This window comes from Sus scrofa, chromosome 9 (genome assembly GCF_054392235.1).
Source record: "Sus scrofa isolate SSC_HxYL_T2T_F1_AM1 chromosome 9, Sscrofa_HxYL_maternal_Yorkshire_Landrace_v2.0, whole genome shotgun sequence".
In the NCBI taxonomy this organism is placed as follows: domain Eukaryota; kingdom Metazoa; phylum Chordata; class Mammalia; order Artiodactyla; family Suidae; genus Sus; species Sus scrofa.
The window spans coordinates 7,735,890-7,755,672 of NC_139391.1; the positions used below are offsets into that span (position 1 = coordinate 7,735,890).

The following is a 19,783-nucleotide window of genomic DNA, read 5'->3' on the forward strand; positions in this document are numbered from 1 at the left end:
GGGGCTCTCTAGCCGGGCAGCGCCTCCCGCCTCCCGCCTCCGGCGGCAGGTGACAAAGTGTGTGCCGGGACCGGAGAGGGCGGCGGCGGGGGCCCGGGTCCGGCCAGAGTCCGCCCCGCCCCGGCCGGAGCGGGAGGGGGGTGGGGACCGGGGCGGGGCGGGCGGGGCTCGCGGGCACGTGGGTCCCGGCGGCGGTGGCGGCGGCGGCGGCGGCGGCGGAGGACGCCGGCTCGGCCCCGGGAGCTGTGGCCCGGGCCCCGCGGGCGGACGAGCCCGGCCCGGCGAGGTGAGGGGGCGCCGCCTGCAGGGGCCGGAGGCGGGGAGAGGGTGGCGGGCGCGACCGGGCCCCGGCGGGGGACGGCTCCGTCGGCGCCGGGCAGGCAGGGCGGCGCGGGGCTGGTCCAGGGGACACGCTGCCCGGCCGGCGCGAGCGCTCTAGAGTGTCGGTCTCCGGGAAAGTGGATGGATACTCGGATGAGTGTGTGTGTGTGTGTCTGAGTGTTTGGCAAAGTCTGGGTGTCACTGCGTGAGGGTGTTTGCCCCCCGAGGGGTTGTGTCGCCGAACCTGTGAAACTCGTTTGTGGGTGCGCTGGGCTGTGGGCGCCCCCGCGGCTGGGCACCGAGGCCAGGGACCCGCCAACCCTGGAGGCCGGTCCTGCCCCCTCCCCCCGGGGCACTTTGGGTGGCAGCCTTGCCTGGGCGTGAGCAAGACTGGGGGCGCTGAGTGGCCTGGAAGGACAGCTAAGCCTCTGTCAGGGGACTTTTGATCTGTCTGGCTGCTGGGGGAACGCTCAGCTCAGTCTGGAGGAAGGCAGTAGCCTCCCTCCCCTCCCAACTAGGGCTGCAGGTGTCAGGCTTGGGGTCCCCCAGGAGCCAGGCCCTGCTGTAGACCAGAACTGCCAGTTTGGGGGCTGTGGGGCTGATCCTCTCAGGATGCACCCCCGGCTTCCCTGGGCCCCCAGCCTGAAGTGCCCACTTTGTTTTGGATCTAGGCTGGGAAAATGGGGAGCTTGGCTTTCCAGGTTCAGAGTGGGGCCCAGCCAGTCTCAGCTGCCGGTGGGTAGGGGTGGTTGGGAAGGACACTCTGAACAGAGAGTGGCCCCCAAAAGCTCCCTGGAGACCCAGAGACCAATAGTCCATCGCCGTGAACACCGTGTGACCCTGGCTAAAGCTTGAGCCTCAGCGGCCTCATCGTCAAAGGGGAGTAATAACGGCTTAGAACACGAGGGCTGCTGAGAACTGCTGTGTGGGTTATGCCCAGTGCCAGGGCCCTCCCTGGCAGGTCCTTGTTTAGGAGTGAGGGCGTCAGTTCCTGTGGCGGGAACTTCCTGAAACCCCAATCCTAGCCCTTCTCCTCCTTGGGTAAACTTTCAGGACTTGCCCCGGACCAAGCCTGAACCCCTTGGCCTGGGACTCGAGGTTTCTGAGCACTGGTCCTTGCCACCCCCTCCAGCCGCCTTTCCTGCGGGACTTTTTTGGCTTGCACACACGAGTCCATTTCTTGCCTCTGGACCCCTGCATGTTCTATGCTCACTGCCTGAAATGCCCTCCTATTTCTCATCTTCCTCAGCTGGAGGAGTACCCAGCTTTGGGCCCTGCTCAGATGCCCCCTCCTCTGGGAAGCCTTCCTTGGTCCCCCAGCTGGGTTGGAGCCTCTCCTGAGCGCTTGCTGTCCTTGTGCTGACAGCCCTGGCCCCGCTTTGGACTTGTTACGGTTGCTGTCTGTCTCCTCCCTCCCTCTCCCTGGCCTGGGAACCCTTGGAGGGCAGGAATTGGGTCTCACTCATTTTTGTGTTACCAGGACCCTGTGCAGCACTGAGCTGACCTGGGGGAGCAGTAGCTGCCCCTAACCCCTGCCCCCTGTCCCCAGGCTCCGCAGTGAAAGCCTGTCTACAGTGGAGCTTCATGTCATCACAAAGAAGGGGAAACAATCAGGCCATCAGAATCAGTGGCGAGGATTATTAGAACAGAGTGACCTGGGGCACGACAGGACTCAGAATGTGCAAGCTGAAAACTTGCGTTTCACCTTGAAGGCAATAGGGAGCCATGGAAGGTGTGTGAGCAAGGCAGATTCATGGTCAGAGCAGCATTTCAGAAGATCTCTCCAGGAGTTCCTGTCGTGGCTCAGTGGTTAACAAACCCGACTAGTATCCATGAGGATGCAGATTCCATCCCTGGCCTCACTCAGGGGGTTAAGGATCTGGCATTGCCACGAGCTGTGGTGTAGGTCGCAGATGCAGCTTGGATCCCGCATTGCTGTGGCTGTGGTGTAAGCTGGCAGCTACAGCTCCAGTTCAACCCCTAGCCTGGGAACCTCCATATGCTGTGAGTGCGGCCCAAAAAGACAACACAAAAAACAAAGACAAAAAAGTCTCTGTCTGCAGAGTGGAAGGTGGATTGAGTAGTGTTAAGGACGCGAAGGTCAGGACGTGTCTGATACGGACCCCAGAACCATCCAGGTATCATATAAACTGAGCCACTGCCCCTTTGGCCAGACTCTTCTCAGAGCCTCAGATGCTTTTCCGGAGGAATTTGGGCACCGTTAGGACTCTTCCTCTCATAGCGAGCCAGGAGAGTTGAGATGGCTCTCATCTCAGCTCTGTCCCCAACTTGCTGAGCGACCTAGGGTCAGTTCCTGCCCTGCCAGCCTCTAAAAGGAGGCCAGGACCTTTCAAGTCTTGAACGGAGAGCATGCGTGTGGGAGGCGCTGGCGCAAGAGTCTTGTCTCTCTGTACACCTCGCCTCGGGCTGTCCTGGGCTCTGGCTGGAGGGGCCGGAGGATCGCAGTGGGTGACACTGCCAGCGGCTGCCACGCTTGGGCTTGGGCCGTATGGCCCCTCTGTTCTTGTCTTCCTCCTGCCCAGGGGCAGGGGGCTCTGAGGCTGCTGGATCCTCCAGATCCGCTACAAGAGTGTGATCAGGGCTTCATGGGTGGCCCCAGGAATGCGTTGATTTGGCTTCTTTCCTGGCTGTGAGGAGCCACTGTGCCCCTCTAGGTGTCACTTTTGCCGTCTGTAAACTGGTCTTGAAGATCCTTGCGTCTGCTCTGAGGACTCCGGGAAAGGGTCTTGCAGGCTCTTAAGTGCAACGTGCAGGCGGGGTGTGTGATACTCACGGACCTCCGTGCGTTCTGAGGACGACCCTAGAGCACGAGCGAGGGTCGTGCTGGTTACTGGCATTTTAGCTGTTGACTGCCTCCCTTGCCCTGTGCCGCCCCCCTCCTGCCGGCAGAGGCGGCCTAGTTGGAACATTTTATAAATGTCCCTCATTGTCTCTGCCTCCTTTCTCAGGGAAGAATTTTTTTTTTTTTTTTTTTTTTTTTTTTTTTTTGCTTTTTAGGGCCACACCCGTGGCATATGGAGGGTCCCAGGCTAGGGGTTGAATCAGAGCTTGAGCCGCTGCCTATACCATAGCCATAGCCACAGGGGATCAGAGCCACATCTGCCACCTGCAGCACAGCTCACGGCAGCGCCAGATCTTTAACCCACTGAGCAAGGCCAGAGATCAAACCCGCATCCTCATGGATACGAGTCAGATTCGTCTCTGCTGGGCCACAGTGGGAACTCGGGGAAGAGTTATTATCTCCACTTTTGCAGATGAGAAAATAGGGGCTCAGAGAGCATCTCGTCCAAGGTCACCAAGCCAAGGTGAAAGCTGGGGTTCCCGTCACCCCGCCCTGGCTTATCCCACTCCATTCAAGGCAGAAGCCCCTACAGCAGAAATTGACAGAACACGGTAAATCAAGTATAATAAAAAAATGTAAATACAACTTTATAGAATGAAAAAAGATAAATAAATAAAAGATCTCTTTCACAAAAAAGAAGGCCATTGGGTGAGGCCAGGACCTCTGGGTTTCAGGCTGAAGGATGCTGGCGCCCTGTTCTGGAAACACGTGGCCTGATTGCTTAGCTGCTGCTAAGATAACACCTGCTCAGGCAGCCCGAGGGCGGGAGAAGCCCAGGTGAGAGGGCGGACTCGGCCGGGTGAGATCTCCCCGCTCGTGTGGGTCTGTCTGATGCGCTTTCTGGCCCGCCCTCCTCTCAGGCTGCCTTGGTGTCCTCAGGCCCGGCCTCTCGCCACCGTCGGATCCCGATGCAGGGAGGCTGGCAGTGGGCGCCTTCCTTGCCCTCTGTACTCAGCCTGGAAGCCAATGGTAGGACTAGGCCAAGCCAGGCCCGCTTCCTCTCTCTGCCCACATCACCTGACACCAGCTGGGCACAGAGAAGGTGCCCGTGAGTGTTTGGGAAATGAATGACCCGGTGGAAGTGGGCATAGGCTACACGAGGAAGGCCCTGCTCCATAGAGAACCACAGCTGGTTCTTTTGTTCTTTTAAGGCCACACCCACAGCATATGCAAGTTCCAAGGCCAGGGGTCGAATTGGAACTGTGGCTGCCGGTCTACACCACAGCCACTGCAATGCGGGATCTGAGCCATGTCTGTGACCTACGCCAGCTCACGGCCACACTGGATCCTCAACCCCCTGAGTGGGGCCCCAGGGATCGAACCTGTGTCCTCATGGACACTAGTCGGATTCGTTACCACTGAGCCACGACGGGCACTCCTGCAGCTGGTTCTTGAGCAGCAGTGTTCCTCCTCCTCCACAGCCCCTCCCAGGCCTGGTTGGATCTGGTCCAGTGAGTAGCTGGAGTCCCTTCTGGGAAAGGTGGGCAGCCTAGGCCCTTCTGGGCAGCAGCTTCCTCCTTGGCCCTCTACCCAGTGACAATGGCACTGCCTGGGCACTGGAGCATGGGAGAGGGCCTCCCCCAGACCTCCTGGGGCCCTCTCCTCTCCTCCCCTCTGCCTCGGGGAGGATCCCGGCGTTGCTCTGGCTCCCGGATGAATGCCCAGCTTCCCCAGCCCCAGCTTGTGGGAGCAGGAGTCTTGCTACGGCCGGGCTGTGGGCCCATCGGATGCTCCCCGTCAGACAGGAGATCCAAGGCCAAGGGACCGGCTCCTCTCACCACCGTGGTAGGGAGTCTTCTCCTGGATCTCTCTCCCTTCTGACCCCGCTTTCCAAGCCACCTTCGGTGTGATGCCATCTTTGCAAAGGGCGACTGACCATACCCTACCCGGCTTAAGCCCTGCCATGGCTCTGCACTGTCCTCAAGATTGAGGCCAAGTTCCTTAACTGGCATTCAAGCCTTTCCATGTAAGTCCTGCGGGCCCCACACGTTCTGTGCCACCTAGGCCTCCACTCCAGCTTCACAGGACCCCGGCCTTCCTCCAGCCGCCCACACCGTCACACCACCGAGTCCCTGCATGTGCTCCTCCTTCTGCCTTCAGGGCTCGCCTCCCTTTGTGGCCACCTGACAAACTCCTAGGCATCCCTCAAGTCCCAACTCAAATGATCCTCCCTGGGGGAAGCTCTCCCTGATCACCTCCCCAGGCCAGTTAGAGGTCACTCTGGGCTCTGTACCCCCGGGGGTTCCCTTGGGCATGGCTTACTCACTCAGATGGACTTGGCCCATGCCCGTGGCTTTCTCCCCATCCAGACTGGAGCTCCTGAAGGGCCTGCCTGAGGCTGATCTGAGTCTGGGTTTGCAGGGTCTCTCTGAGGTTGGGCACATGGGGGCATTGGCAGGTGTTTGCTGAGACGTTGTGGCTCCTGGGAAAGTGATTTAAGATGGTGTTACTCTAAGATTCCCTCCTCCTGTGGTTCTAGAACTCTCAAAACCAAAGGCTGTCAGAAGCAACAAGTAACAGAATTAAAGGAACCTTTGGCAGTCACTCGGGTACCAGAGACTTGTGGAATTGGACTCTAAGAACCAATGACCTCAAACTCTGGAAACCCTCTGAGTGAGACAGTCAGAATCACAGGCCCACGTGTATCCTGGTGGATGCTTTTGTCCCCTGTTCTACCTTGGGGTCTCCATTCTCCCTCTTTCCTCCCAAACTGGACCCTTCCTGCTTCTCAGCAGACCTGATCACAGCCCCTTCCAGGAGCCTTCCCTAACGGCTCTAACCACGACCCCTGCTGCTCCACGAGGTCACCGGGGAAGGCCTCCTGCTAGAAGCGCTCTTTGCCAAGAATGGACGGTGCAGGATTTCTTTGCTGACCCCGAGGAGCCCCCACCTGCCCTCTCGTCTTACTCGTTGCTCACGGGCTGTCTGATGTCGCAGTGGTTCTCCCTGTTGACAGGGAAGAACCCACGGCTCAGAGAAGGGAACAGACTTGATCAAGACGGCACGGCATGGACGGCTCCAAGTGAGAGCCTGAACCCAGGGCTCTTGCCTCTTGAGTCTGGCTGGAGGCACTTGGGTGTGATGGGTCAGGGTGGCGTCCAGGGCATCGTGGTTCGTAACTGGTTCTGTTGAGCACTGCCTCTCTGTAGCTCTGTGCTGGGCTAGGCTGGGCTGGTCTGTGTCGGAGGTGGCTCATGTGGTTTGGAGTCCTGCCCCGGAGCGGGTTTGGGGAAGCTCAACCCCACGCTGAAAATACTTGGAACATCAGACGCTGATGGAGTCTCAGCTTCTGATCTGAAAGGTGGGAGGACTGGCTGACCTGAGACCCACACGCTCAGGGGCTTCCAGCTCAGCCCAGTGGGTGGCTCCCAAGGTCAGGAGCCCGAGGGCTTCCAAGAAGGAGACAGACCCCTGAAGGGGCTACAGAGACCCAGGGCCTCCAGAGGAGGCTGCAGAGGCGTCTCACTGCAACAACACCTGCTGATAACATCTGAGGTCACCCCTCAGCTGTTTCCCCAGGTCAGTCCCAGTGTTTGTGGTGCAGAAAGCAGGCCAGGCAAGTCTGAGGGCCTCTTGGCCTTCAGTCCCAAGGAAGGCATTTGGGAGGGGGCAGGAAGATGGCTCCCAAGTTTCCTCCTGACCGCCACCCAGCCTTGCCCGGTCTACGCCCCTCCAGCCACAGGGGCACGGACATTGCCCAAACATACCGTGTGATTTCCTGCCCTGGTTTTGGCTCCCTCTGCTCCTCTTCTCCCTCCACCTGCCTGACTCCGGCTCATCTTCCAAAAGGCAGATGTGCTCTCCTCCAGGAAGCCTCCCTGACCACTGCCCCCCATGCCCCTTGGGGCCCTCTTGGCTCCCTCAGCCCTGATCGCCCTGAGTTGTCACGGACTCTTTCTGGATCTTCCCCCATCCTCCTCCCTCTTCCCCCAACGCTAGCAGTGAGCTCCTTCAGCCACAGAAGAGTCTGGCGCACCTCAGAGTCCCCAGGTGTGGACATGGCAGCCTCTGCAAAGAGTGAGTGGACGGTGTAGGTCCTGCTGGGGTCCCTCGGCTGCCCTCCCTTCTGAGGATGCCTTCAGTGTGGGAACCCCGATCAGTGACCTCGCCACTCTGCCCCGAGTACCTGCGGGTTTTCTGCCCCTCTTAACTCCCTGGGACACCCCATGCCTTCTCTACCTGCTGAGATCTTACCTCTTTCAATTATTGCATGAAATGCGTCTAAATCATCTCCTTTCGCGCGCTCAGCAGACTTGTGAGGCAGGTACTGTTCTTAGACCGTGAGGACGTTGAAGGTCAAGTTGTGAGGCTGCGGCTTGTGCGGTTCCACAGCTGGGAATGGCAGAAGTGGCATCTCCCACCTGCCCAGGGCCCTCCCCTGCCCCTCACTGGCGTTCTGGCTCCAGGGCCTCTGCTTCCCCTCGCAGCACCCACCCTCAGCACAGGCAGGCAGCAGGAGTTTCCAGAATTGTGACAGGTCACTTTCCCTGGCCACAATGGACAGGACTAGCCAGGTAGGTGACAAGCAGGCAGTGCATTCCAGAGCCAGGGGAGAAGCTGGAATGTCGTCCAGCCACCCTGGAAATTCTACAGTCAGCCTGGGAACTGCCCGGGGCCACGCCTCCTGGTTTTGGGCTCACTTGCCTGGGGCTGCAGGACAAAGACCCAGTGTGGGTAGAAGCAGAGCCAGGCTAAAGGGACAGGGAGTCCGTCTACATGCTTGGCTTACCTCTGCCCTCAGTTCACTGGTGACCTGGGGTGAGATCTTAGGCTACCCTTTCTGGCTCTTTTTTTTTTTTTTTCCTGTCTTTTTATGCACCTGTGGCGCCTGTGGCATATGGAGGTTCCCAGGCTAGAGGTTGAATCAGAGCTACAGCCGCCAGCCTACACCACAGCCACAGCAATGCGGGATCCAAGCCACATCTGCCACCTCCCCCACAGCTCATGGCAACCCCGGATCCCCAACCCACGGAGCAAGGCCAGGGATCGCACCTGCATCCTCATGGATCCCAGTCAGGTTCATTAACTGCTGAGCCACAAAGGGAACTCCTCCCCCTTTATTTTTCTTTTTTTTCTTTTTGAAACTGGGAGATGAGTCGCAATAACCATCATGGCTGCTTCTCAGCGGGAACGTACTAGGAAGAGTAGATTTGGTCCCACCGGTGGGGCATCTCCTCTGGCAGAGAACTCACCGGACAGGCAGAGCTGGGGGCTCAAAGAGGGCTGGTTAGGGAGCTTCCTGAAAGAGAGGAGGGTAGGAGGGGGTGGTCATGTTACCCAAAACCGTGTCTGCCTCTTGGCGGGTGTCAAGCCAAAACCGCAGCCAAGCCAGAGAGCGGGAGATGGAAGGACTTTGTACTTGCAGCAAGGAAGGCGGAGCCCGAGGATGGTTCTCAGAGCGGTGTCCCCCTGAACGGCAAAACGGGGCAAGTGTTAAGCGACGGTACAGGCCCGTTGAGGAAGGGGTTTGAGCAGAGAATTCCCCATAGAACTGGGGCAAAGGCGGACAGGATCCAAGCTTCAGTCGATTGAAGAAGACTCGAGGCTCAGAAAAGGTCAGCATCATTCCTTAGGTTCCAGTTGATCTGGGGGTGTGAGCAAGATTTGAATTTGGCAAAACTTCTTAAGACAGTGCTTCGGGCTAATCTTTACCATCGAAACAGAGCCGGAGTCTTTACAGCTATTTACTATACTTGCTCTTGCTGCTGCTCTTGCCCTTGAGATCATTCACGACCGAGAGCTGTTCAAGGGCAAAGCACTGTGGCCAGGCTTAGACTCTAGGCCTGAAACAGCTTCTCTTGTGCCACGAAAGCCATGCGTGGGTCTGCCTCTCTGGGAAAGAGAAAGAGAACCTCTCCTATGTGCTTCAAGTGGGGGGCACAGCTCCTCAAGCCAGAGAGACCAGGGCTACTCTGCCCGTTGGTAGCTTTGTGACCCTGGAGAAGTCCCTCGGCCTCTCTCAGCGTCTCAGGATTAAATGAGAAGAGGTCAGTGGGGCCCCCGAACATGGACCTTGGCACAGAGAGAGCCCTCGACTCTTGTTATGATGCAGCTGCTAGACGATAAGGGAGGACGTGCCTGAGCGAAGACAGGACCACGGGACTCCTTTGGCTGCGCTGGAGGCGGAACGTGGAGGGCGGAGGCAGAAGTTGGGGGGGCAGCAGCTCAGAAGCAGGATGTTAGCCCGAGGGTGATGGGGAGCCATGGAAGTGTCTTGCGCTCCATAGTCTGTGGTCAGATTTGTGGTTTAGGAAAACCTGGAACCACAGGGAGAAAGACGGGCTGGAGGAGCAGGGGAGGAAGCAGGGAGACCAGAGCGTAGGCCGGGGCCGTGACTGGAGGGGAAGCACAGGCCCAGGGCCCTGGGGGGGAGGAGTGGCCGAGCTGCCGGGCCTTGGGGAGTGATGGTTTCCGACGAGGGGGAAAGAGGGGCTGTCCGGCGTATGTTGGAGCCGTGGGGCCCAGAGGATGGGTGGCGGAGGCCCTTCTCAGGAATGGGAGAGTGGCTTTGGGAAAGTGCTTGCTCTGCCTTCGTCTTTTGAGCACAGGTGTCTCCTTAGGAGGAGCAGACGGGGTGTGACCCCGGGTAGAGCAGGTGAAAAGGTGAAGCTCTTCCACTTTGTCACTAAACCCTGGGACAGACTGGCCGGTAGCTACTGGCCCACTGAGCCACGTCAGCCCGAGATGCCTGGGGCAAGGTACACTGGGACACGGGTGGTCCAGGGCCCACCCCCTGCCCTCTTCCTGCAGCCACACTTCCCCTCATGCTCGCGCTGTGTTTCCACCTTGGGGACCCGGCCTCAGCTGTCTCAGACCCCGCTTCCCCCTCGTAGGGAAATGAACCCGAAAGAAAAAGGAAAGAGAGGTGCTTTTGCTCTGAGATGGGTCTGCGGTTCCAGTGATGCGGGGACCTGCCCACACAGAGGCCTTCCTCTGCTGAGGCCCTGCGTGTGCTCTGTGGGCGGGGCTCCCAGGCAAGATAGAAACCAGGCCCAGAATCCAGAAGACCTGAGTTCTGGTCTTGCCTCCATCCCTGGCTTGCTGCAAAGGCTTGGACCTTAGTTTCCTCCTCTGTCAAGTGGGATTTGGCATTGGTGATTCTTTCTCTCTCTCTCTCTCTCTCTTTTTTTTTTTTTTTTTGTCTTTTCTGGGGCAGCACCCGCAACATATGGAGGTTCCCAGGCAAGGGGTCTAATCGGAGCTGTAGTCGCCAGCCTACACCACAGCCACAGCAATGCCAGATCCGAGCCGCGACTGAGACCTACACCACAGCTCACGGCAACCCTGGATCCTTAACCCACTGAGCAAGGTCAGGGATCGAACCTGCAACCTCATGGTTTCTAGTCGGATTCGCTAACCACTGAGCCACGACGGGAACTCCGGCACTGGTGATTTCTAAAGGCTGTTCCAGGCCCTGACTGTCTAAGACTCTCCATGTGTGAGATTTTGTGTGTGTGTGTGTGTGTGTGTGTGTACTGTGTGTCCATCTGGGTGTGACTGTATACATCTCTGTGTGTCTGTGTATCTGGGCGTGTCCAAGCCTGTGTGTGTCCATGTGTGTTAACAGCACCTGCGGCGGAGTGATTAGAGGAGGGAGGCGGGAGCAAGGGTATTCCAGATAGGGACCCAGCTTAAGCAAAACCGTGTTGGCCAAAGCACTGTCAGGTGTAGACCAGGCAAGGAGGGTATGGACTGTTTCCTGCTGTGGGGCTGACCAGGACCGGGGCAGGGGTTGGGGGGGCACTGGAGGCTCAGCTCGGCTCTGCAGGGTATGGGGGAGACCTCCCCAGCAGAGCCTTCCCCCCGGTGACTGAGGGTGCCTGGGGATGGACATGTGAGCGCAGAACTGTCCGCTAGGGGGAGTCGGTGAGCAGAGGGCACGGGTGCCTACTGGACAAGCGCCCCAGGTCACCTCTCTGCCTCTTTCAGGCCCAGCTTGGAGCAGAGGAGGCAGCCCGGGGAGGGCTCGGCCTGGCTGACTTCCCGTGACCCAGAGCCTAAGCCGTCCCCACCACCCTGTCTCAGGAGCCCACGGCACAGCCTGCCCTGAGAAACACTGGAAACTGGGCGAGGCCCCAGGCGGGGGGACCTGTTTTTCCTGTTTCCCACAGAGTTCCCTGCAGCCCGGTCCAGGCGTGTGCATTCATGAGTGAGGAACCTGAGCCGCACCGAGCATCCTGACAGCGAGAGCAGGGCCTGGTCAGGTATGGACGCGTGAGGGCGGGGTCCACTGTCTGGGAGGCTGGGGCAGGTGCACTAGTGCATGTGTGTCCACTGAACTGGGGCAGATTTAGGGGATCCACGCCCTGTTCCCTCCTCCCAGGCTGCGATGAATTCAGACCTCACAGCCACACAGCCCTGGGTGTCAAACCCAATTTTTCCACTTCGTGGCAGCGTGACCTTGAACAAGTAGCTTAACCTTTGTGGGGTATCTGCCTAGGGGTGACGTGAGGGATGAAATAGGGGTGCTGCAGGGAAGCTGCGCAGCCCAGGCTCTGCCCCCACAGGGTGAAGGCTGGGGGTCCAGGATCGGGAGCTCCTGATCCAGACTGACCCGTGACCCGGGCAAAGAGCTGGGTGAGCTAAAAGAATGTGGCTCAGACAGCTGACTCTCCAGAATGCCTGGGTACAGTCCCCTCCCTGTGGCATTGTCCTGATCTGTCCAGAGGAACGAGAGGCAGCAGGGGCCTCCCTAGGGCAGCAGCAGGCCTCGGGTGGGCTGGACCCCCGAGGGCCAGCGCGACCCCTGGCCACCTCGGGTCAGCAGCTGAGAAACCCTTGAATGCCATTGTCCTCTGAAAGGCCCTCAGAGGAACAGGGAAAGGAGAGCCACTAAAGGCTCAGCCTCCTCTGGGCTCCCGTAGCCTCTTGTGCTGGCTTCATTCATTCATTCACTCTGTCATTCCTGCCATACCTGCTTTGGATCAGGCCTCTAGCTGGACGACAGGGACAGAGAAAAGAATCGGATGGCCCCGTCCTCTCGGAGCACCTGGGCTGTGTCAGGGTACAGGGTGGCAGGACAAATGCTCAGCAGAGTGTGAGGAGTGCCCGCCCCCACCCCGGCGGCACGAGTGAGCTTCAGAGCAGAGGTGACCTTTGAGAAGAGCCTTGAGGGATGGGCGGGACGGAGTGCAGTGCGGGTGGGTGGGTCCGGAGGCTTTCCGGACAGAAAGAATGGGAATCCAAGGCGGGGAAGCTTGTCAGGGCGTGGATGCGGCTCGCATCTCCCCCTCCAGACAAGGAGCGCTTGAGGGCAGGGCCAGCCAGACCTGGGCACAGAGGGGCTGGCGGGTGGTGTGGGGCAACGTCAGGAGCTGGTCTCTGGGGAGCTGGGGATGAGGCCCCAAGGGCATCGGGGTCAGCAGAGGCAGAGGAGAGGCCACGGGAGAGGGCTGGGGACTCGGCTGTCTCCAGAAGCAGAGGCTGGGGTCGGGGTGGGGGCGCAGGAAAGATGTACCCGCAGGTGGGTGGGCCAGCCTGGGCAGGGAGAGGACAGGTGGGTCTGTCTGGACGAGGGCCACGGTGATAGAGTCCCCAGCTGGCCCGGGGGCGGTGGAGGCTGGGATGTCTTAGAACAGGTGGAAAGGGCAGCTCCTTGGGTTGAAGAGAGTCCTCGGGAAGTTTCCACCCCTTCGTGAGCGTCACAGATTCCACCGTGAGTAATCGGCAAGAAACCGTGTGTGTGGAGCAGCGAGGTGTTGACGGTGAAGGCAAGACAAGGGCCCTGACCTTGACCTGCCAGGCCTCAGCACCAGGGCGAAGCAGAGCCTCGTGTGTGGGGGTGGGGCTGGGCATCAGTGCCCGGAGCACAGAATATGGAGGGGCCACCCTCCTGGTCCCCACATGGGGGGAGCCGTAGGGCCACCATTCTGCGAGGCCGGGGGATTCAGCCCAGCAGAGTCTGGACCTAACGGACAGGAAATACCTGATGCATTTGGGGCAGGAAATAGCAAATGTCATTTGGGCTCTGTGGCAGAGCTGGAGACCGCCAGCCGGTGTCCCAGGTAGAATGTGGCCCCTCCAGAGGTCCTCAGACCCCCGGCCGCCTGTGAGCCAGCAATGACTGTCTGCCTCCCCGTGCGCCCAATCCTGCCGTCCCAGGCTTCACCCCTCCCTACATCCACGGACACCCCTCTGGGGCGCCCCACACTGACCACGTCTGACGCCGAATTCCCCCTCCACCCCACCTGCTCTGCTCCAAGTACCTGAGCCTGAGGCATCCCGGCCTCTCCTTTATCTAGACTCACCCTGCAAACAGCTCCAAGATCTCTCCCCTCCCGAGGTCCCCAGGCCTGGCCCCAGCTTGGACCTCGGTGCCCCTCTTTGGCGCACCCCGCTCACCTGCTCCACAGCTTCCAGGACCTTCTGTTCCTCCTCCTCCTGTGGCCCAAAGATTTCAGGGAAAGGGTGATGCTGAGCTGAGCCTTGAGCCACAGCTCCTCCTGTGGGCCTGGCACGGCTGCAAACATCTTGTACAAATCACTCCCCGAATCCACACAGCAGGCCTGTGACGTCGGTTCTGTAAATCACTTCGCTTTGCAGGCGGGGGCACAGAGCCTCTCTGGTTCTGCACAGTCGCTAGAGTTGTCTGTGCTGAGAAATAAGAAGTCGTCGTTTCAGTAGGTGGAGGCGAGGGCGGCGAGTGGGCTCCAGGTTAAAGGAGCAGCATGAGCAGAGGCTGGGAGGGGAAGGCGTTGGGTGCGTGCAGGAAACTGCAGGTCACAGGGGATGGGGCTGGTGACAGAGCCTCGATTAGTCAAAGCTCTGGTACCACACTGAGGAGCTGAGTTTTCTCCTGAGAGCAGGCAGGAGCCACAGAGGGTTGCAAGGGGGGAATGATTCTTGTCCAGAGACCTTCCCTGGAGCAGGGGAGGCTGATGCCACAGCTCCAGCAGCAAGGGTGGAGGTGACACTGGGTGGCGAGGAGCCAGGGGTGGGATGTAGGAAATGCCTTAATGCTGAGTCCTGGCCCCAGGGAAGAGGGGTCCCAGCGGCTTGGCCCTGCCAGCGCCCCCCACCCCCATACCCGCTTCTTCACGCTGGAATCTGCCCTGGCTCCTTGGGGAGGAACCTGTGTCCAGGGAGGGAGGTCACAAGTGCGGGCTGTGCCCTTGCTGACAGTAAAGGACAGGGAAGATGGGGGAGGGGGGTTATGGGGAAAGAAATGACCTGAGGGACCCATGTGTCCCTCCCCCACCACCCCCCACCCCCGATCTTGACTTCCTGGGCCCTGAGCTGCTTCCTAGGCTGGACAGGAGGCTCGCTGTCTAAGGGAGTGGATGTCGCTGGCTCCACAGGATCCCAGGTTCCAGAATGAAAGGAATGATACAGCCCCAGATTCTCACGGGGTGGGGGGACTCCCACATCATCTGCCCTCTCCCCTCCCAGACACAGCGACGGAAGGCACAGTGCCATCTGCAGGCTGTGCTAGAAAGCCGCTTGCCCACTCCCGTAAGCAGGGGTCTCTGCCTCCTCTTCCAGCCCCTTCCACCGTGGCATGGACCCAGATGGGAATGGCTGCCCACCCCAGGCCCGTGACCTGGGCCAAATTACCTGAATGATCCATCTGGCCTCGCCATCCGAAAAGTGGGCACAAGGACCTGGCTCCCGGAAGCGAGTTACGGGGATCGAGTGAAGGGACCTTCATCAGGCACTCGGTGTGGGGGGGGGGGTTGAAAAATGTCAGCTCCCTCTGCTCTTCACACTGTTAGGAAGTATTTCTTTGTGTTTGTCCCAATCTTGCCCCCCTAGGCTCCCCCAGGACCGTCTCTGCCTCCAGGCTGGGATCTCTGTCCCCAGCCTCCCGGCGGAGAGAGCTCTTATTGGTCCCCTTGGCAGAGGGGGCAGGTGGCATCCTGATCCCTAGGTGCTCACTGACGGGCCGGTCAGGCCCCATGGGTGTGTTACACGCCCACGAGGGACAAGGAAGGAGAAGGTCAAGGTGGTGACAGTGTGAAGAGAAGCTGGATTTGCCCCACAGCAGGCGTCCCCCGCTGTCCCCACTCCCGCCTCCACCCACACTTGCCTGGAATCTCCAGGAGGGTCACTAGCCCATCTCGTAGCCTTACAGGCCAGGGAGCAGGGCCGCTGTTTACAGATGCGGAAAGTACCAGAATACAAGAGTGCCTAAAAAATATTTGCTGAGAGGTGAATGAATGACTAAAGTGGGAGACCCTTGGAAATACTCCTCAAATACCCAAATTCCAGGCACAGGGCCAGGCCCTCCCCAGAGAGTGGAAAGACGAGCCAAAGCAAAGAACTTTCTCATGCCTCTGGGAACGAATGGGCTGCCCGCTGGCCAGAAACAGGCTGTGGGCCCTGGGTGTGGGGTGGACCCAGTCTCAGCCTCAAAGGCCCCTTTCCATGAATCGGAGTCCTCTAATCCTAGCTCTAGAACTCTGCGTTCCTGAGATGCTCAAATAGGGACCCCAAACTCTTTTTTTTTTCCAAGGCCAGATGGTTAAGTATTTTAGTCTTTGAGGAGCATATGGTCTTTGCCACAACTCTTCAGCTCTGTAAAAAGATGGGCATGGCTGTGCGCCAATAAAGCTTTATTTACAAAAACAGCCTGCTGGGCTGCATCTGGCCCTTGAGAGGTAGTTGGCCTACCCCCCTGTTCTAAAGTGTTGGAATCCCACCATCCTGACATTCACGGATCTCATGCATCCTTAAGGTTCCGAGGGTCGGGCCCTCGGGCTCCAGGGAGGGAGGCAGATCAGATGCAACAAAGGCCTTGCGTACAGTTGGGCAGATTTTTTTTTTTCTTTTTTAGCCACACCTGCAGCGTATGGAAGTTCCCTGGTCAGGGATGGAATCCAAGCTGCAGCTGCAGCCTACGCCACAGCTGCAGCAATGCCATATCCTCCACCCACTGCACGAGGCTGAGGGTCGAATCCATGCTGCCACAGAGACCACGCCGGGTCCTTAACCGGCTGTGCCACCGTGGGAACGCCTGGTCGGGCGTATCTTAACCCAGGGAGGGTCTGGGCGCTTGGGACCCGGTCGGGCGGCTGTGGCAGGCCACGACTCTGACTCCTCTTCTCCCCACGGCCCCTTCCCTTCAGGGTGATGGCTACAGGCCCCGACCTCTGGAATGGCACCGTCAACGGCACCTCGGATGGGGATGACTGGGGCTACAGGTGCCGCTTCCACGAGGACTTCAAGTACGTGCTGCTGCCCCTGAGCTACGGCGTGGTGTGCGTGCTGGGGCTGAGTCTGAACGCCGGGGCGCTCTACATCTTCCTGTGCCGCCTCAAGACCTGGAACGCCTCCACCACGTACATGTTCCACCTGGCCGTGTCCGACGCGCTGTATGCCGCCTCCCTGCCCCTGCTGGTCTATTACTACGCGCGCGGCGACCACTGGCCCTTCAGCACGGCGCTCTGCAAGCTGGTGCGCTTCCTCTTCTACACCAACCTGTACTGCAGCATCCTGTTCCTCACGTGCATCAGCGTGCACCGCTGCCTGGGCGTCCTGCGGCCGCTGCGCTCGCTGCGCTGGGGCCACGCCCGCTACGCGCGCCGGGTGGCGGCGGCCGTGTGGGGGCTGGTGCTGGCCTGCCAGGCGCCCGCGCTCTACTTCATCACCACCACTGCCCAGGGCGGCCGCATCACCTGCCACGACACGTCGGCCCCCGAGCTCTTCAGCCACTTCGTGGCCTACAGCTTGGTCATGCTGAGCGTGCTCTTCGCGGCGCCCTTCGCCGTCATCCTGGTCTGCTACGCGCTCATGGCCCGCCGGCTGCTGCGCCCCGCGTACGGCACCGCCGGAGGCCTGCCGCGCGCCAAGCGCAAGTCGGTGCGCACCATCGCCGTGGTGCTGGCCGTCTTCGCGCTGTGCTTCCTGCCTTTCCACGTCACCCGCACCCTCTACTACTCCTTCCGCACGCTGGACCTCAGCTGCCACACCCTCGATGCCATAAACATGGCTTACAAGATCACCCGGCCGCTGGCCAGTGCCAACAGTTGCCTGGACCCCGTGCTCTACTTCCTGGCCGGGCAGAGGCTTGTGCGCTTTGCCCGGGACGCCAAGCCACCCACAGATGCCACCCCCACCGCCCAGGCCTGTCGCAGGCTGGGCCTGCGCAGGTCCCACGGAACTGACACGAAGAGGACAGAAGACTCGGCCAGCAGCGAGGACTCCAGGCGGACAGAGATCACACCGGCGCGTGGCGAAGACATCCGGCTGTAGGACCCGGACCCCTGGCGCCTGCGCACGCGTGTGGGGGGCGGGGCTGCAGACGTGTTCAAGCCGGACAGTCTCCCTCGGTTTGGCCCATCAGCGACTCAGGCCAGATGGTCGGGAGAGCCGGGACCCCCATGCTCTGTCCCTTGGCCGGGGCCCCGTCTGTCCTCTGCGGTCCAGGGAGCCCCGCAGTCCCCACACCCCTCACCGTTGGTATGTGTGAGTTGGGGGATGAGGTTTTAAGAAAGGCAGGGTTCGGCGCCAGGGCTGCCCCTGGCCTGACTCCCTCACAGATGCCTGGCTGGGCCTGCCATGGTACCCAGGCTGGAGGCCGGACAGATTGAGTCCAGTGGAAAGATGGGTCCAGAGAGGCCAGTGACTTACAGAGATCACACAGCTGAGCCTGGCCCTGTGCTATGGGGGAGGGGCGGGTGCAGGTTGAGCCAAGGACCCCTGTAAGGAGTCAGGGCTGAGCCAGAGGTTCCACGGTGGGTCAGGGTGGTCTCTGGGTGCCACCGTGGGCTCAGCTCTGAGGCTGTTCCCCGGCCCAGGGGAAGAGCATCTGAGAACAGGTGCCATAGACCCATCTGGAGGCTGGGAGCCGGTTTGGGGCTGGAACTCCTACCAGAGGCGTTATTATCTGCCGAGCTGGGCGCTGCTGTGTGGTTGGAGGGTGGGGGTACAGCCTGCGAAGCTCTGCCATCCACACTGGGTCCTTCCTCCAACCTCTTCTCCTGTGCCATTTGCCTTCCCATGAGCCGCGTCAGTGGTGGTCTCACGTGAGGAGTAGCCTCTCCAGACCCCAGGTCATCCTCTACTCTAAAGTTAGCTGGCTGGAAACAAAGCCGACTAGGATCCATGAGGATGCGGGTTCGATCCCTGGCCCCTCTCAATGGGTTAAGGATCTGGCATTGCCGTGAACTGTGGTGTAGGTTGCAGACGTGGCTTGGATCCCGCATTGCTGTGGCTGAGGTGTAGGCCAGTGGCTGCGGTGTAGGCCAGTGGCTGCAGCTCCGATTTGACCCCTGGCCTGGGAACCTCCGTATGCCACGGGTGTGGCCCTAAGAAGACAAAAATAAAAATGAAAATAAAGTTGGCTGCCTTTCGTGCCTCACTCTACTCAGTCCAGAGAGGAGTCAGGTGGGTCCCAGGCCTCAAGATTCCCAATGACCAGTTACTGGCAATGACCAGTCACGTGAAGGTAAACGTTAAACCATGTCAGTGACGCCCCTGGAGTGGGGAGGTGATGGGAACCCCTTGTTTGTAGCATTGCCAATTGCCGGGGTACAGATACTCCGGCCGCGGCCAGTTTCAGGCTGCCGGTGTGAGGCCAGCCTCCTTAGACAATTCCTGAAAATTTAACAATTGGCTCTTGTGAGCAGGTACAAGTTTTTCTTGGGCATCCCGCCGGATAATGCTGAGTGGGTGCGGCTGTGGAGCAGGGCGTCCAGGAAGGCTTCCTGGAGTGGGGAGACTTCTGAGAAATGCCCTCGTCGGGCAAGAACATCCAGGTGCAGGTGCATTCTGGGCAACGTCACGGGGGCAGGAGGGCAGGGCGTGCAGGGACCGGAAGCCAGCTGGGCATCTGGCGCCCACGTTCAAGGCAGGAATGAGCAGAGACTGGGTCACAAGGAGGCCAAGTCAGGGCTCCCGCCTTGACCTGACCCTGAGGGGTCCTCTGCCCTGAGGATAAGCGTGGGTGAGGGTCCCCTCCTGTGCGGTCCTCTCCTCCTGGGACAATCCAGCTACCTGGCCTGAGGGTGCTCAGTCTGGGTCACCCGGGACAGGTGGAGTCTCACCTGGGACAGTTTCTAGGTGCAGCCAGGACCACTCTGGAGACTTGTGAAGTTCACCAGGACAGGGCCTTTGGGCAGGAACTGGGCAAAGCTGACCTCACTTTTAACCTCAAGAAAAAGCCCTTGCTCCCTCTCCCTCTGGGAGGGAGAGCCCTTGCCCTCTGCCTGGGAGAAGGTCCTCCTTTCCCATCTGCCTCCATTCACCTCCTTTCTTTTCTTTTCTTTTTGGGCTGCCCCGCATCCCATGGCGCTCCCCAGCCAGGGATCAGATCCAAGCAGCAGTTGCAACCTAAGCCACTGCTGCAGCAACTCCAGATCCTTAACTCACTGTGCTGGATCGAACCTGTGTCCCAGGGCACCCAAGACGCCACGCATCCCATTGCGCCATGGAGGGAACTCCTCCACTTGCCTCTTATGGCTTCTCCACTCTTCCCGCTCTGCCTTGTCTAAACTGTGCCTCCAGAGGTTGCTCTGTTTAGAGTCTAGCTCCAGGGCTCCCCTGTGTAACATGACCCAAACAATTACTCTGCATTGTGCAATGTGGGTGAGGTGCCCAAAGCAGTGTGAGATACTCACCTCCCACATTCTGGAGTCTATACTTCTGTTAATGTAGCCAGAG

The 19,783-nt window shown here is 59.8% G+C and overlaps 1 protein-coding gene and 1 long non-coding RNA gene across 5 annotated transcripts; one reads left to right on the forward strand and one right to left on the reverse strand.

Moving 5' to 3' along the window:
- The first annotated feature begins 193 nt into the window (after positions 1–193).
- P2RY2 (purinergic receptor P2Y2) lies at positions 194–18,460 on the forward strand. Of its 2 annotated transcripts, XM_021102250.2 has the most exons (3): positions 194–286; positions 11,114–11,388; positions 16,249–18,460. In XM_021102250.2, the coding sequence occupies exon 3, from the start codon at positions 16,253–16,255 to the stop codon at positions 17,372–17,374; it is 1,122 nt and encodes a 373-aa protein (XP_020957909.1). In that variant the 5' UTR covers positions 194–286; positions 11,114–11,388; positions 16,249–16,252; the 3' UTR covers positions 17,375–18,460.
- On the reverse strand, positions 3,741–15,292 carry LOC146399708 (uncharacterized). 3 transcript variants are annotated; one of them, XR_014814634.1, is made up of 6 exons: positions 15,210–15,292; positions 13,526–13,777; positions 8,548–8,593; positions 8,177–8,423; positions 7,379–7,516; positions 3,741–7,192 (listed from the first exon to the last, which is right to left on the reverse strand). It is a non-coding gene; the product is annotated as an uncharacterized LOC146399708 (long non-coding RNA). The 3 variants fall into 3 exon arrangements; XR_014814632.1 differs by lacking the exons at positions 8,548–8,593; positions 15,210–15,292 and adding an exon at positions 14,738–15,020 and having other exon boundaries at positions 3,741–5,606; XR_014814631.1 differs by lacking the exons at positions 8,177–8,423; positions 8,548–8,593; positions 13,526–13,777; positions 15,210–15,292 and having other exon boundaries at positions 3,741–5,606; positions 7,379–7,816.
- Positions 18,461–19,783: the final 1,323 nt, after the last annotated feature.